General features: G+C 40.7%; 1 protein-coding gene across 2 annotated transcripts; it reads left to right on the plus strand.

Annotated features, from left to right (window-relative positions):
* Positions 1–413: 413 nt before the first annotated feature.
* Positions 414–15663, plus strand: SLN (sarcolipin). Of its 2 annotated transcripts, XM_038535517.1 has the most exons (3): positions 414–488; positions 11286–11390; positions 15049–15663. In XM_038535517.1, the coding sequence occupies exons 1-3, from the start codon at positions 429–431 to the stop codon at positions 15322–15324; spliced, it is 441 nt and encodes a 146-aa protein (XP_038391445.1). In that variant the 5' UTR covers positions 414–428; the 3' UTR covers positions 15325–15663. The 2 variants fall into 2 exon arrangements, with proteins under 2 accessions (XP_038391445.1, XP_038391446.1); XM_038535518.1 differs by lacking the exon at positions 414–488 and having other exon boundaries at positions 11268–11390.
* Positions 15664–16255: the final 592 nt, after the last annotated feature.

A 16255-nucleotide genomic window follows, 5' to 3' on the forward strand; every position in this document is an offset into this window, starting at 1 on the left:
AGCGACCCGGGCTGCCTCATGTGTAGATAGTTCTAACTAGTAATTATATTTTGCTGCAACCAAATTATCTGTGACAATTTTGTCTACAGATGGTTTTTAAAAACATGACAGCCAGTCTGTATTTCAATTTTTGATAATCATGTAATGTATTCATAAAAGAAAGTACTGGCCTTTATCAGCAAGATCTTCCTTTGTATGATGAGTATGGGGGCAGACTTCATGGAAAACAAAAATTTCTCTGATATCCTTCAGTAATTAATAGAGTCGCAGATTCATTATCCTTAGAAAAGAATGGACGATTGAATATTCTGTCTTCTCTCCTTATCTAATGTTTTTCTTATTTTTAATCTTAGTTTTGTTTTGGTTTTATTACTTTCTAGGAATCATAGGAAGGTCAGTAGTATAAACATATTCCCATTGAATGATCCATGTTGGATTCCCCCGTATCAAATGATACCAGAACTCTCCTAATTCTTCAAGAAGTTCAGGTAGAGATTTATTATGTAATATTGTTCATGAAATTAAAAAAAAACCATTCCATTTACTTATTTGAGAGACAGAGCACAAGCAGGAAGGAGAGGGAGAGGGAGGCTCCCCGCTAAGCAGGGAACCTCACGTGGGGCTTGGTTTCAGGACTCTGAGATCATGACCTGAGCCAAAGGCAGCCACTTAACCCACTGTGCCCCTGTTGTTCATGAAACTTCAAGGGACTGAGGATGTTCCATGAATGATGTAGATTGGATCAGTGCCTGGGTGCTATGGAGTTACCACCAAGGTTTGTGAGTTTTTTTTTAAAGATTTTATTTATTTACTTGAGAGAGTAAGAGTGAGAGAGAGAGAGAGAGAGCACAGAGGGAAAGGAAGAAGCAGATTCCCTGCTGAGTCAGGCTCAATCCCAGGATCCCGAGATCATGACCGGAGCTGAAGGCAGACACTTAACTGAGCCACCCAGGTGCCCCCAAGATTTATGAATTCTTATTCATATCAAGCACAGCCTATGGTCTGGATACATGACACTTATCACTATTTTTTAAATATTTATTGATGCTATAGAATTCATTTAAAGCTATTAAGACTTTTTTTTCAGTATGCATTTTGTTGATAAATATTTTCTTAAAGTTTAGGAAACATTTTTCCAGTGAAAAGAGCATGATATGGAATATGTATCTTTGAATGACTATAAATATTGTTTTCATATATAAAGGGTAAGAGTCCATCCCTACCTGACCATTTAACTATTTGTATGGACCATTTAATTTTCCTCATTTGAAAAACAGAGAATACAGTACAACCTGTATTTATTCCTCTAGGAATTTCATGAGTCTCGAGTGCTTTGAAGAAACCACATACTTTGAGAGGTGCCTGGGTGGCTCAGTTGGTTACGTGTCTGCCTTCCACTCAGATCATGATCCCAGGGTTCTGGAATGGAGCCCTATGTCCAGCTTCCTGCTCCACAGGGAGTCTGCTTCTCCTTCTACTCCTCCCACCCTCCTCAACCCCCCTAAATCCTGCTCTTTGTCTCTCTCTCTCAAATAAATAAATAAAAAGTTTTAAAAAAGAAGCCACATACTTTGAAAGTATCAGATGTCACTGTGATGACAGTTATTATCACCATTGTCCACATAATACCACATAATAATTTGAAGCATAATGAGAGAATTGAAAAAAATAAAGATGCACCTACCTTACTACCTCAGGGTTAGGGAATGAGGTTCACATTTTTTTATTTTAAAGTGCATTAAAGTTTTAGTTTTTGTTGTTTACCTTAGTAATAATTTGTTTAAAAAATAGAAGCGAAATTTCTGGGTCAGCATGACAGAATGAGTACATGCAGAAATCTCCACCTTCTGTTCTAAATGCATAGGAATGTGAGATAAAATATTAAATAATATATATAATCACATTGGAAAAACTTCTATGGACAAACGCAGAGAGGGAAACTATGGAGATAAGCGAGGCCTGAAGACTTCGTGGTGCTTGGGAAGCTGGGATTGAGGCAGAGCAGTGGCATCCTTGCCTTCATGAGATCAAGCACGAAACATGCCCCAATCAGGAAAGGATGGAGATGTAGTCCTCTTCTTCCATATGGAGACAAGGGCTATTTTCTTTGCTCTCAAATATCACCTGTGTCCTACAAACATGAAGACATGCATGAAGACAATCAGTGTCATGAGAAACAGTCATAAATCCATAAATAAGAAAATTCATAACTAAAGAAAGAACACTAACAGAATAGTCTAGAAAGGCCTTAAAGTTTAAAACTGTCAAAAAATATCATCAGAAAGCAGAATCATACTCCATATGATAATATGATTAGGAGTTTATAAGAGCAGAAGAGTCATACATGAAAATGAACTTATGGGAAATCTTGGAAATAGAATATAGTCATAAAATTTAAAAATAGAACGGATGGCCTAAACAGTAATTTTGAAAGAGCCAAAGAGAGGGATAATGAATTGGAGGATAGAACAAAAGGAGTTTTCCAGGATGCAAAGACAAAGAGATGTGAGAAATATGGAAGATAGAAATGGGATGCAGGACATTAAAAAAAGTTAAAATCTTAGGAATCAGGGCACCTGGGTGGCTCAGTGGTTGAGCATCTGCCTTTGGCTCAGTTCATCATCCCAGGGTCCTGGGATTGAGTCTCACATTGGGGTCCCCACAGGGAGCCTGCTTCTCCCTTTGCCTATGTCTCTGTCTTTCTGTGTCTCTCATGAGTAAATGAATAAAACCTTTTAAAAAATCTTAGAAATCACTATAGAGAAAGAACCAGTAGTATACTCCTCAGTCATAGCAATAGAAGCTGAAAAAGAATTCAGTTATTGCTTCAAAGTACTGAGAGAAAATAAATGAAAACTTAAAATTTGATACTTGGAAAAATTACAAAAACATTAAATGGACAATTTTCTAGTAATATAATAAATTGCCAGAATCAACCTAAGAATAAATAGAAAACCTATTAAATGGGAACTATAACCATGAAAAATCATGAATTAAGTAGTCAAAATTTTCCTCTCATACTCCAGAAAGGTCACCAGGGCCATATGGTTTAAGAAGTGGTGGTTGCAAATCTTAAAAAGAAAAAAAAGATAATGCCTATTTTACACAAACTGTTTTTGGAGAAGGAAGAAAGGCAGAAGCCTGCTATCAGGCTAGCATAATCTAGATGCTAAATCTAAAAGATTTAATTATAGAACTTGGACTGTATCCCAAACTCATAGCAGCTGTTTCATCTGGGGAGATGGAAAGGAGCATAGCATTGATGGTTCAATGGGACCTCAGCTTTATCAATCATATTTTAATCCCCTTATTTAAAAAAGACATGAAGCAATAATATGACAAGGATATTAAGAATTGTTAATTTTGTGTGGTAGGCACATTTAAATTATTTTTTACATTTCTAACTTTTAAAGTTTCCTTCTAAAAAATCTACAACAAATTACTTTGCTGTTCAGCTTCAATAGGGAGAAAATCACCCCTTTATTTTTTAAAGATTTTATTTATTTATTCATGAGAGACACACACAGAGAGACAGAGACAGAGAGAAAGAGAGAGAGACACAGAGAGAGGGGCAGAGACACAGGCAGAGGGAGAAGCAGGCTCCATGCAGGGAACCCGATGTGGGACTCAATCCTGGGCCTCCAGGATCACGCCCTGGGCCGAAGGCAGGCACCAAACCACTGAGCCAACCAAGGAACCCCCCAAATCACCCCTTTAAAGCATATTAAAATGTACCAACCTAAAAAACAGCTGTCAGACCTGGCCAAGGATAAGAAGCCTAGAATGTATTATTTTTAGATCAATAAATCCTGAGTAGTTCAAATTACTCCGGGTCTTGTGAACATTATCATCTTTTCTCATGTAAATTACTGAAAGGTTAGAGAGTTTTGCTTATTTATTTATTTGTATTATTTTATTTTTAAAAAGATGTATTTATTTATTTTGGAGAGAGATGTAGAGTGTGTGTGAGCAGGAAGGAGGGGCAGAGGGAGGAGAGAGTCCTAAGCAGATGCCACACTGAGCAGGGGGCCTGATGCAGGACTTGATCTCATGACCCTGAGATTATGGTCTGAGCCAAAGCTAAGATCCCACACTTAACCAACTGCACCACGCAGGCTCCCCGAGAGGTTTATTTTGAAAACATTCATTGGCCAATGACTCTCCAGAGTTGAACAGTTATTAACCAACCATTTTTGAATTCAGACATATTTTTATCCAACAAATTTCAGTGGGGGTGCCCACTACATTCTTTGTGCTACCTGACTCAGCAGTGCATCTACAGGGAGAGAGATCTGATCCCTGTTCTTTTTTTTTTTTTTTAGATTTTGTATTTATTCTGAGAGAGAGAGAGAGAGAGAGAGAGGCAGAGACACAGGCAGAGGGAGAAGCAGGCATCATACAGAGAGCCTGATGTGGGACTCCATCCAGGGTCTCCAGGATCACGCCCTGGCCTGCAGGTGGCGCTAAACCGCTGCGCCACGGGGGCTGCCCCTGATCCCTGTTCTTAAGTTGGGAAGATGGACAAGAAGGTCCATGCTGACAGTAGAGTGGAATTAGTAGTGTGTACAGCGCCGTGGATTCTAACCCTAGAGATCAGGGATGTTTGATTCCAGTACTAGTGTTAATCATCAAACAAAAATAAAAAATGTTGAGTGGAGGGCGAAAGGCTGTTTTAGTCCAAGGGAATGGCATTCACACATGGAGAGAACATCCCAAGGACTGCAAGTTTGGGATTGCTGCACAGGACGGCCCTGAGTTTAGAAGCTAGATTGTGGTAGGCTCCTGTCTCTGCAGCTGAAGATTTTGAACTTCATCTGGGAATTACAGGAAATCACTGACACACAAAACAGTATGCTCTCTATCTGGAGTCCAGAGAAGTCCATTTCTACTCTGACCTCTGTGGAAGGATAATTGGGGGGAAGTGCAGTATGCTACACTGTCTGTGCAAGGGTGCTGATGCAGGAGGGCCTGAGCGTGAGCCTGAGCCATACATAGGGCTGCATTCCAACATATGTCAGTACCTGTCTTATGTCCCGATAGAGCAGACCTGAGAGATAGTGATCGGCTCTGGGAATTTAGCCACCTGCCGAGAGACAATTCATTCTAAGAAAAGAAAAGTTTAGTATCAAATGTATAGTGGTGGAAAGGAAGAGGTGAGTCTGAGGTAACAAGATGCCTATTCCTTCCCCTATGAACTCGTGACTGGGAAGACACTGGAGTGAGAGCAAGGAAGTGTTCCTCTGGTATTCCTCAACAGTGTGTAATGCACAAAAAGGCACACTTCCCCACTGCCCCTCTTCATTTTTCTCCAGAAATGAGTGTAACTCTGGTACCACGGTGGTCAAAGTCTGTGGTACCCAGCAGAGGTGGCTGCAGAGGAAAGGAGTCTCATAGGCACAAGACAAGGGAAGCCGTGGTGGTGCTTGGGAGATGCAGTTGTCCACAGCGGAAGTGACAGGCATGTCTTATGCTTGTGTTGGCACTCAGTGGGAGTTGGTTGACAGGTAAGGGCAGGGTGGGTGCTGTAACATCTAGCAAAGTGGGGTGGAGCGGGAGAAGAGGAAGAAAATGTTAGCTGGCTGGAGTTTTGTTAGTGCAAAAGGGGTACCCCCATTAGGACACAGATATAATTGGCCTGAGGTGTGGGGGCCCCCTTTCCTCTTCTACTCTGGCAACTGAAGGCAAGAACCAGCAAGATACAAGCTAAAGAGGATGCCTGAACCACTTCTCTCAGATAAGCTGCCCCAATTCCCAGAATACTAGCCCCTGGCAACTTCACATCACTTACTGTAAAAGTGTAAAAGGTTAGGTTACTCCCCACACTCTAGAACAAGTGCCCAATTGCTCTCAGAGATAGTACATCCCTCATCCAAAAGGAAACCTAGCCTGCCGCTTGCATCCAGCTAATCTTCTACATTGCTGCAACGAGGCGCTTTGGTTTTATCATTGCCTTCACAGAGAGCAGAGTTAGGTTTTCATGATTCTTCACGACTCTGTTCTCTCTGCTTTCATAGCCATAGCTAAAGCCAAATGAACTCGTTCACAAAGAACGAGCAATTTCATCTGATCCTTATTATTCGTGTTGAAATTGCGATTGTGTTATTCTGACTGACAGGTTCTCAAAAGAGATTCAGTGAAATCCTCGATCAAATTCACTAGGAAACAGAAGGTTTCAAGTAGGCGTGCCTGGCTAGTGTCCCCGAGCGGCTCAGTAACAGCACATCAAAAGACTGCTGAATTCTTATTTCCCATCAGAAAAATAACAAAGCCAATCTGAAATATGGGAATGTTTTGAGGGCAGATGGAATTAGCCTAGTAGTAAACACATTTTTTGGCTGCTTCTTTTTTCTCCCCGGTTGCTATGTTTAATGCGCTGAAAGAAAGCTGTTTGCTTGCAGAATCTTATTATAGAGCAGAAATACACTTGTTCCAGAGAAGAGGAATTTAATCGGTTCCAAGTCGAATGATGTTAACAGGTGTCATCTCACCAACCCAGGACTTGAAATAGGTTTTTATAAAAAGGACTAATACATATTTTTCTGGCTCTCGCTCCCACCTGTTATATAAGACCGCATGCTCCTGTCATGGTCCTCCTGATGGTTTCCAGCAACTTGAGGAGGTGGTTCACATGGACTCATGCACAAGTGCTGTTGGCTACCACACAGTGCTTGGCTTTTCCCTGCTTTTTAGCTTAAGCTACTCTCGCTGCTATTTGCTACTAAGGCCTGCAGAGCTTAATACGAACTGCAACTTGGTCTTGACTGGTGTTTTTGCTTCTGCCGGGCTCTGCGACGCCGGCAGAAGGAAGTAACATCGCTGGTTCTGTGGATATGCTGAGGTCCGCGAGATGGCACAGGTGGAGGGAGAATCTCTCTCTCTCCGGCTCAGTGCTACACGCTGTTGAGGTTAATTGTTCAAAGAGGTATGGAGTTTTGAGCCATAGCTCTGTCTCCTCTAGGGCCCAGACTCCAAGCTAGAGTGAAGCAGGATGGCTAATATGTGGGTACGGTGACCACAGGAATGTGCCTCTCACTGACAGCAATGCCATCAAGGTGGATGCCCCCTGAAATCATAATCACATCTGCACCGAAGCCGTGCACCCCATGGGCTGCTCCCAGTCAATGATTGAGCATAAGACGAAGGCCATCTCATCCCTGGGGGACACGAGATGTCTCTGACATGTAACTGACTTGAAGCTGATCAAACTTTCCTTAGAACTGAACTGCAGTCTGAGATGCTCCTACCCAACCTCCCTTTTCTTTTTCCCTTTTTCTCTTGCTGTTTGATGACTTTCTCAGTTTCTCTCTCCCTCCATATTTTTTCTCTCAGGAATTTCTCCTGATATATTTTTCTTTTGCATATTTAGTTCCATCTTGGCATCTACATCTCACAGGACCTGGCTAACCAGTGAATTTGTGTTATGTACAGTGGGATGACTATGTCTTCTTCCTGTTGCTGAGCCACGTATATCTTTTTGGTCACTTTCCTTCAAAGGAGTTTTCTCTTCCAGGTTGTGTCTAGATCCTTTTATGAATAGGTTTGACATTGACCTCAACATCCTCCACTTGTGTTTGCCGGGCAGGCTCAGACATGTCTGGGTCTCAGTAGGGGATGTGATGCAATGGAGGTGCAGACTGAGCCCCGTGCTATACATTCTAGAGCATCTATTATGATACTTCATTGTTTCGATGCACAGCTAGAGAACAAAAGAAATAAAAGAAACCATCCCTGCCTTTGAAATTAAAATCCAGTTAGTGAGTGAAAAAGTCACACGTGTGCCAGAAGGAATTGAGAATACAGATAATGTTCATTACTTTTTGAAGGACGTGGAGAGAGCTTCAAGAAATAGGGTTTCCTCTTTCTCTGGGTTAGTACTTGTGTGTTTAGGATAATGAAAAAGCATAGCAGAAAGTGGTTTCTTTCCTTCTGAGCAGCTCCACAAGAAGCTGGATGTGAAGATGTGAAGGTGAGAAAGGCATCGTCCTCATCATCATACTCATTACTGTGATGTGCTAAGAGCTTATCACCTTTCATCAGGCCTTGCTGATTTCTCCCGTCGTGTGGTAGACTTGACATAGAAGCCATGGACTGCCTCAAGGTGTTCCCTTTTTGCTAAGTAAAAAGGTGGTTGAAAATAGGGATTTAAATGAGGAATAAGCAGGCACAAGGGCTCAGCCCTGATTCTCAAAGGGTGTGCTGTGCCGCAGATGTCTAGTGGCGGTGAGGCGGGGAGGGTGCGGAAGTGCCAAGTGGATCACCAGGACCGACGTCAGTGTGAACACTATTTACTTGGCTTTTTTGGCCCTTGGCTGAATTCTACATTAATAGGCATGGAAATAACGTCAAAGGTTTTTCAGTACGTCTTTTGTTGATGGGTAGAATAGTACCTTAAAAGAAAGTTGATAGGGGATGAGTGCTGTTAAGTCATGGGAATTCCTCCCAGAAAGGAAAATATTAACAGACTTTAAGGAAGGTTAATTGAAAGGGATGCATTTGCTTTGGCACTGAGGTTTGAAATCTTGTTTTTTTTTTTTGTTTTGTTTTTGTTTTTATTTTGTTTGAAATCTTATTATTCTCGGTTTCTTAAATGGGAGACAGTAATGTTGCTGTTGTTGTTGTTTTAAGAGACCTGCAAATCCTCAAGGCTGAACTCTCCCATAGGCATTTGAATAGTTGTCAGGTGACTTTGGGTGGTTTGCATACTTTTCTGGAGAGGGTTAGATCAAACTAATAAGAAGCTAAATTCTCAATGTAATCACACTCTCCTGTGACATCACAGGATAAGCCACTAGTATGCAGAAGCTTCTGAAGCCTCTATCTGGGAATTTGTCAATGCACTGGGCAGAGTTGTCCCTGGTATAAATTGGATAAACTCAAACAGGACAACCAAGTAGACAAATGGAACTGACTCATGATGAAGCAGTAGGATTTTCCCTCCCGGTTACGTTGAAATTGACCAATTCAACCAAACTGGCAGCGTTGGTGAGCTGTTTTGGAATATGATTAACACTTCCCCATTGTATTTAATGTTTTAAATGTTTTACAGCAAATTCTATTTGAACATGTACAAAATAAATGTTTGTCTGCTAAATACAAGCTTTTTTTTTTTTTTTTTTTGTGGGGGCGTAGTACTTGGTTTATTTCTGATGCAGGGGAATCTCGGGACAGTGGCAGGTTCCGGGCTGAGGGGGTGGGTGTCGGGGACGGAGCTAGAACTCCACCTTGCTGGTGGGGAAGGCCTCGTCCTGCATGGACACGGTGCTGTTGCTGCCCAATCACATGGTATAGTATGAATTTGATTCTATGTGAATCAAAAAAGATAAAGGTTTTCCAAGTATCAGATTCCTTTACCAAAAATATCTTGGGAATTTGAGATTGTGTCTGTGCAGCCTGAACATGAATAGAAAGTAGCAGAATGGATTTTTCCCCCCATTGGGTGGGGAGATTAATGGCTAATAGTAATTTTCTTTATGATTTAGTATTTTCAAATGTCCTCTAATAAATATATAACTTTTTGATTGTCCCTAAAATAATTTTGAGTGGATTAAAAAAAGGTCCGGGTGTGGCTTGGTGACGGGAAAACACTCCCAGCGTTTGAAACGAGCTGGCAAGGGCTCCGAGGCAAAAGACAGAAATCTGACTACATTCAAGGGGTTTGCCAGATGGCAACAAATCAGTGCCAATGTTCGATTGAGCTATAATTATTATATACTATCTGTCACTTTACCAAGCTATCTTTTTACAAGGCATGTGGTGACAGAATGTTGTCTTAACATTTTCTTTCATTGAGTGTATGTTGAAAATGAAGAAATGGATGGAAAGTCTTCCTTTTAGAAACATCTCTGGAGTATGAGGCACGGTAGGGAGAGGTTTGACTATGAACACAACTCTACAGGGAATTTTGCTGGTTTATGCCTTCTGGGAATGCTTTATTTTGATTGACCCTAACCGGGAATTCAGAGGGGGTTTGCTCTAGTATCTGTAAGGAAGAGATTTGCTGAGCAAACACAGTTGCTGGGGTCCTATTGAAAGTGCTTCACTGATATACTTTCCAGTTCAGTTAAGTACTTCAGGGGCTCCACTCACCTCCAGACATCTGAAATGTTGATTGTAAGCTCATTGTAACAGCCTAGTTTTAGTTAGTGTTTGTAATAGAAAGTTATACAAGTCTATTTCTTGCAAGTAGGTTCCATTACTCACGATCGCACTAGTTTCAACCAGGTCTCCTTTTACCCTCTAGGTCTCTCCCAAGGATTGAGTTTTGCTGTATGAGTTTGCTGCAGTATTAGTTTACCGACAGAGAGATATAAACCATGGCTTCCACAGCTGTTTCAGATGAAACTGTATATTAATGTGTAAACTTCCAAAATACAGCTTAGCTGGAATGTTATGCAGAGCAGGTGACTGAGGAGATAGCTTTCACTGCTTGGACGAAGGTCAGTTTTGAAGGAGCTAGAGATGTCTGTTGAATTCTGGTGCCTGTGTGGTTTGGGAGGTGCATGTGCAAGGCAGAGAGCTCTTCTCATTTCAAATAGTTAAGGATATGGGTGGTGAAATGAAGTTGTATTTTTTTTTTAATTTATTTATTCAGAGAGAGAGAGACTGAGAGGCAGAGACACAGGCAGAGGGAGAAGCGGGCTCCATGCAGGGAGCCTGACGCGGGACTCGACCCTGGGTCTCCAGGATCAGACCCCGGGCTGCAGGCGGCGCTAAGCCGCTGCACCACCAGGGGTGCCCCTGAAGTTGTATTTTTAAAAAAGATTTTATTTATTTATTCATGAGAGACACACAGAGAGAGGTAAAGACATAGGCAGAGGGAGAAGTAGGCTCCCCATAAGGAGGCTGATGTGGGACTCCATCCCAGGACCCCAGGATCATGCCCTGAGCCGAAGGCAGATGCTCAACCACTGAGCCACCCATGCATCCCAAAGTCATTTTTTTTTTTTTTACATTCTCACATGATAAGTAGGGAAAGTGGCCAAATTCAGCACTGATCTGTTAATATTAATCTATCACTCTGGTTTTATGATGTTCGAAACACATGTTAGAGCTATTCATGAAGATGTAAAAGATAAATTTTAAATGCATATCAGTTGTGCCTGAAGTCAACTGGAAGGGAAGACTTTAAGTCCCTGTGGTGTTAGTACAAATAGGCAGCCAAAGGACTAGAGTCTTAGTCAACAGACTTCTATATTCCCCCTAAACACAAATAGCCTCAAACTTTTGGAGGTTGTTCCTTTGACATGTTTCATCAGTGACATCACGGTGATTGCCACCTCCCTCAGACTACTTTAGGCCCTGCCCAGAGTCCAGGAGTCCAGAGAGCCCGGGAGACAAGCGGGAGTGGGAGCCTGAGTTGGAGAGAGAGAGAAGAAGCCTACTGCAGCCAGGTGTGTCCTTGACCTTCTTTAGATGACAGCAGGATTTTTATACATAGCAAAGAGAGAGAGAGAGAGAGAAAGGAAAGTGTGTGTGTGTATGTGTTGTGTGTACAATTTGCAAATGAAAAACACAGAGGCATGTTTATATTTCTTAATGAGATAAGCAATACCTATTGTACCAAGTATTTTTTAAGGTGCAAAGAGTATTATTTATTCTTACTTGCCTTTTTTCCCCATCTCCTGGTATGCATTTCTCCCTTCCTAATTCTCAAAGCCTCCATTCAAAGAAGGTCAATGTCAGAGCTTTTATTTTTATTTTTATTTCACTGATATGGCAATCACTTTGGATCATATGGTGTGATCTTAACTCTGGGGAAGATTTACAATGAGGCCAAAATTGTCTTTGTGGGGTAACAACAGAAAAGCCAAAGGTTGCTGATCTGAATATCTACCTAACTTTGGTATAAATGTGTGTGAAAGTAAATTCCACTTCTTATTGTTAGCATATATGTTGATTAAATTGGATTTGTTAGAAATTCTCATCTTAACTCTTTGTGTTTTATCCACTTAAAAATATATAAAACAGCAAATATTCAAGTACACCATCAAAGTGCAAGAAATGGTAAGAGGTAAACTGTAGGAAATAAAGAAGTGTATGAGGTAGCCTGTCAATTCAGAGACTACTGGAGAAAAAAATGTAAAGAATCATAAAACCTAGTTTGAATACTAATTATAAAGCAACACTTGTGTACTATCACCCACATCAAGAAAGAGATCACTGCTGGCACATCAGAAGTCCATTCTTGATCATCTCTCCCTTTCTGGCCCACCATAGGTAATCACCATCTTGATTGCTAAGATAATCTTATTTATGCTTTTCTTTATGATTTTGCCACCTATGTCAGCATTCCTAAACTATAGTATTAAGTTCCCTGTTTTCAGTTTTGTATAAATGGAATAACATTCTTTGTGTCTTTTGTGAATTCTTCTTTGGCCTGACAATTCTATTTGTGAGATCCATCCATCTTGTGTGTTGCCATAGTTCATATATTTGCTTTGCTCTTATAGCATTCAAATGTATGAATATGCCAAAATTCATCACCCATCCCACTGTTGATGAACATCTGAGTTGTTTCCAGCTTGGGGATATTATGAAAATGTGGCTGTGAACATTTCTGTATATGTATCTTGGTGCACATGTGCTTGAGTTACTAGAGCAGAAGCAAAATAGCTGGATGATAGAGAGCACTAATAGCCTTAATAAAAAAAATGTCAAGTTGTTTTCCCAAAGTATTGAAATTTTACACGACTTTGTGTAGTCAGGGCAGTTAATTGCAGTAATAACTCATTTTTGTAATCACTCCTGTGTAGTAACCACAATTTTAACAACCAGTTCTAGTCTGCCAATTCTAGTTCTGCCTTTAACTTGCTATGTGCCATTATGCAAACAACATACCTCCTCTCTCAGTTTCTCAGCTACATTATGGGAGAGAGAAAAATCGTGGTAATATTTGCCTGAGTTGTGAAGGTCACAGAGTTGTGAAGGTCACACAAACACAGCTGTAGACGGCTTTCAATCACATTTTCTGATTGTTCTTGTTGGGTCACTATCCATGGATCCCTTTATTTAAGAGTTTAATCTAATAGGCAGATTTGGTGGGATAGTGATTTTGCCCTTCCTGAACTGGGTTGTTGTGATCATTATAAATATAATCTCTCTCTTCTTTCCCTCTCTCTCTTTTTGCGTATCTCTGCATTTCACCAAAATGCTCCCAAATAAATTAGTGTATGGAATAGGATTGTATTACATTAAGAGAGAGGAGCCTGCCTATGATTCTCATCCTTTGCCTCTAGGCTCCAGGCGTGGATTCATCACCTTCCCATTCCTCTCTGCTCTTGTATACCTTCTAACACATTCTCTCTACTTCCTTTATCCATTTATTTTCTTCTGTTTGCTTTCTCCTTCAAGCAAATCTTTGTAAAGAGTTTCATTGGAATCTACTATATCCTGAATGTGGAGGGTGAAAAGATGGATAACAATTAAAAAGGAAATGATACAAAAATCGGTCATTATCAGCCATTTTTAAAGCAAGATTTAACAAGCTACTGTTGACACCATCTAATCTGAACCTGTGTGTTAATTACACCAACCATTCCATAATATGAAGAATGATTATTTGGTTAGTGTATACAATTAATAATTTTGCCCATTAATAATATAATAAACAGTAATTATAACTAATAATTCAATCTGGTTAGATGGTTAAAAATGCTATTCAGGTCAAAAGCTTGCTAACCCTCCTTCCTACTCCCTGAACTCCCAACCTTAACAAATAAACAAAACTCTCCTTCCCCCTAAGCTTTTTCACTTCATAGTATCTAAAATCTTAGTATCTAATAAATATCTAGAAGTTTATCTTTAATCTTAATTTCATTTGGTTTGAGTACTCAAAGTACCAGTTGTACCACATTGTTGAAGGTAATAATCTCATCGATTGCACTGCACATGCTCTCAAAGTATGATTTCCTGCGTGTATATCTGTGCAAACTATAAAGATACCATCCCTGCTCTTTGAAGTGTTTACAATATAGGCACATCCTGCACTTGACTAAAAATAGCTGGCAGAAGCCCTTTTTGAAATAGAACCACCCATGAGGTTAACACTTGCTCTTTTGACTGAGTGCCTGTTATGCGAGGGACTTTTGGTTGACCCCCGTGGGCTCTGTGCCCAATTCAGGGCTTATAAGAGGCCAAGCAGCTGCTGTAAGCACTTCATGCGTTCATAGGCTTAGATGAAGACCTACGGCAGCCTGACATCTGAGAAATTATGGGATCCTACTTTTACATGCAGTTCCAAGCAAGAACAAATACTAAACCATACCTTTTTGTTTGTTTTTTATTTTGTTCTGGTGACCTTGTTTGCTGGTACCCCATGTTAGCAAGGCAAGCACACATATCCTGGGAGAGAGAAAATATAACATTTTGTGTTTTATCCAAAGCATCTATACATTCATTACAGGAAAAAAATCAGGACTCTGTTGGTCTTTTTGACATTGGGCAGAAAAGCCAGTTTCTTTTCATTAGTCAGGGTTCTTCAGAGAAACAAAACCAATAGGATTTGTGTGTGTGTGTGTGTGTGTGTGCCCTACATCTGTATGTTAATATCAAGATAGATATAGGTAGATATATGGATAACATTGGCTTAGGTGATTGTGGAGTCTGGCAAGTCCAAAATCTATGGGGGAGATCAGCAAGCTGGAGACCCAGGAAGAGTCGCAGCTCTAGTCCAAAAATAGTCGGAGGGCTAGAAGTTTAAGATGAAGGTGTTGGCAGGGTTGACTTCTTCTGAGGCTTCTCTCCTTGGCTGGTAGATGACTGTACTCCCTGCCTTCAAATGGTCTTCCTTCTGTACATGTCTGTGTCCTCGTCTACTCTTATAAGAACACATCATAGTGGATTAAGGTGCATCTTAATGGCCTCATTTAAACTTAATTACCTTTTAAAAGACCCTATCTCCAAATATAGTCACCTATTGAGACATTGGGGGTTAGGATTTCAACATACCAATTTTGTTGGGGCCACAGGTCAGCCCATAACACTCTCTTCTTCCACAACAAGGAAAGAATGCTTATGTATCTCCATGTTTTCTTTGTCACTCTCCATTAGGTGAGGACAAGCAGGAGCTCTTGGGTGTGCCCTCAGAAGTCTGCTATCAGTTCTCACCGAGCCAACTCTGAGAATGGGGATATCCACCCGGGAGCTGTTTCTCAACTTCACTATTGTCCTGATCACCGTTATTCTTATGTGGCTCCTTGTGAGGTCCTATCAGTACTGAGAAGCCATGTCATGCTCCTGGGATTGACTGCAACTCTCCAGAGCTGCTGCTCTGAGCTCCCACTGCTGTCATGGGATGCTTTTCTCAGCACCCCAGGGCATTTCTGACCCACACTCACAATATCTGAGGTGCCTCCAGTGTTAGGATTGATTGTGTGTACTCTAAAGATGCTGCTTGCAAGCGCTGCCAAGTATTTGCCAGTGAGCATTAGATTTATTCCTCAACTCTTACTGCAAATGTGTTAGACAAGCCACAAGGTTAAAATTAAATGATTCATGATGGTGTAGAATTGTAACAAGCCCCTGATCTGTCTTACCACACAGCCCTTCCACCCACACTGTCTGCAACCAAACACTAAATCAACTCACCAGAAGAAAGAAATGTTAGAGGAAGTCATTGTCAACCCCTGTAGCTATCATGTGAATAAAGTTAAGTCAACCACAAAATGACTTTTGGAATTTATTTCAGCTTCTATTTGTGATACTGCATTTGACCCTTGGCTGGGATTGAAGTGACAAATGTTACAGTATTTCTAGCATTTGAGATAAGCCAAGATTTCCAACTGCTAAGGATTTGAAACCAAGTCAATTAAGATTTGTCACATTTCAAATAATTCTGTTGATTCAGTGTTCCTCAAACTTTCCCACTAAACGAGCCTCCAGGGCAGAGAGAGAATAGATTTCACTAGGAGGTCTGGGGCATAGTTTCAAGGGTCCACTGAAAGCACACAATTTCCTTGAAGTTTTGCATTTTATCTTTAAAAAATCACAAAAAATGTATATTGTACTCTATAACACCCCTTTGTTTTAAATATTTACAATTATGTGCCACCAAGTAAAAGCAGGACATGAATCACATCTCTAAGAGTAGCATATTCCAGTTTGCTTATCATGGGTCGTTATGCACGTAGAGCTAGTCATTAATAAACTGCAGTTAGAGCAAGGAGGAAAATCGGAAATACAACTTTACATATGTGTGTATGAAATAGATGTTTCTTAAACACGTTGCTAGGATGCCCCATACTAGAGAGACCACACT

Source organism: Canis lupus, chromosome 5 (genome assembly GCF_011100685.1).
Source record: "Canis lupus familiaris isolate Mischka breed German Shepherd chromosome 5, alternate assembly UU_Cfam_GSD_1.0, whole genome shotgun sequence".
Lineage (NCBI taxonomy): Eukaryota > Metazoa > Chordata > Mammalia > Carnivora > Canidae > Canis > Canis lupus.

What these genes read in the sequence shown, in the direction of transcription:
- SLN (XM_038535517.1), top strand. Translation starts at nt 429, where the DNA reads ATGTTGGATTCCCCCGTATCAAATGATACCAGAACTCTCCTAATTCTT. An exon ending in TAATTCTTCAAGAAGTTCAG is followed by an intron (nt 489 to 11,285) that starts GTAGAGATTTAT and finishes CACCTCCCTCAG; the next exon opens with ACTACTTTAGGCCCTGCCCA. An exon ending in AAGAAGCCTACTGCAGCCAG is followed by an intron (nt 11,391 to 15,048) that starts GTGTGTCCTTGA and finishes ACTCTCCATTAG; the next exon opens with GTGAGGACAAGCAGGAGCTC.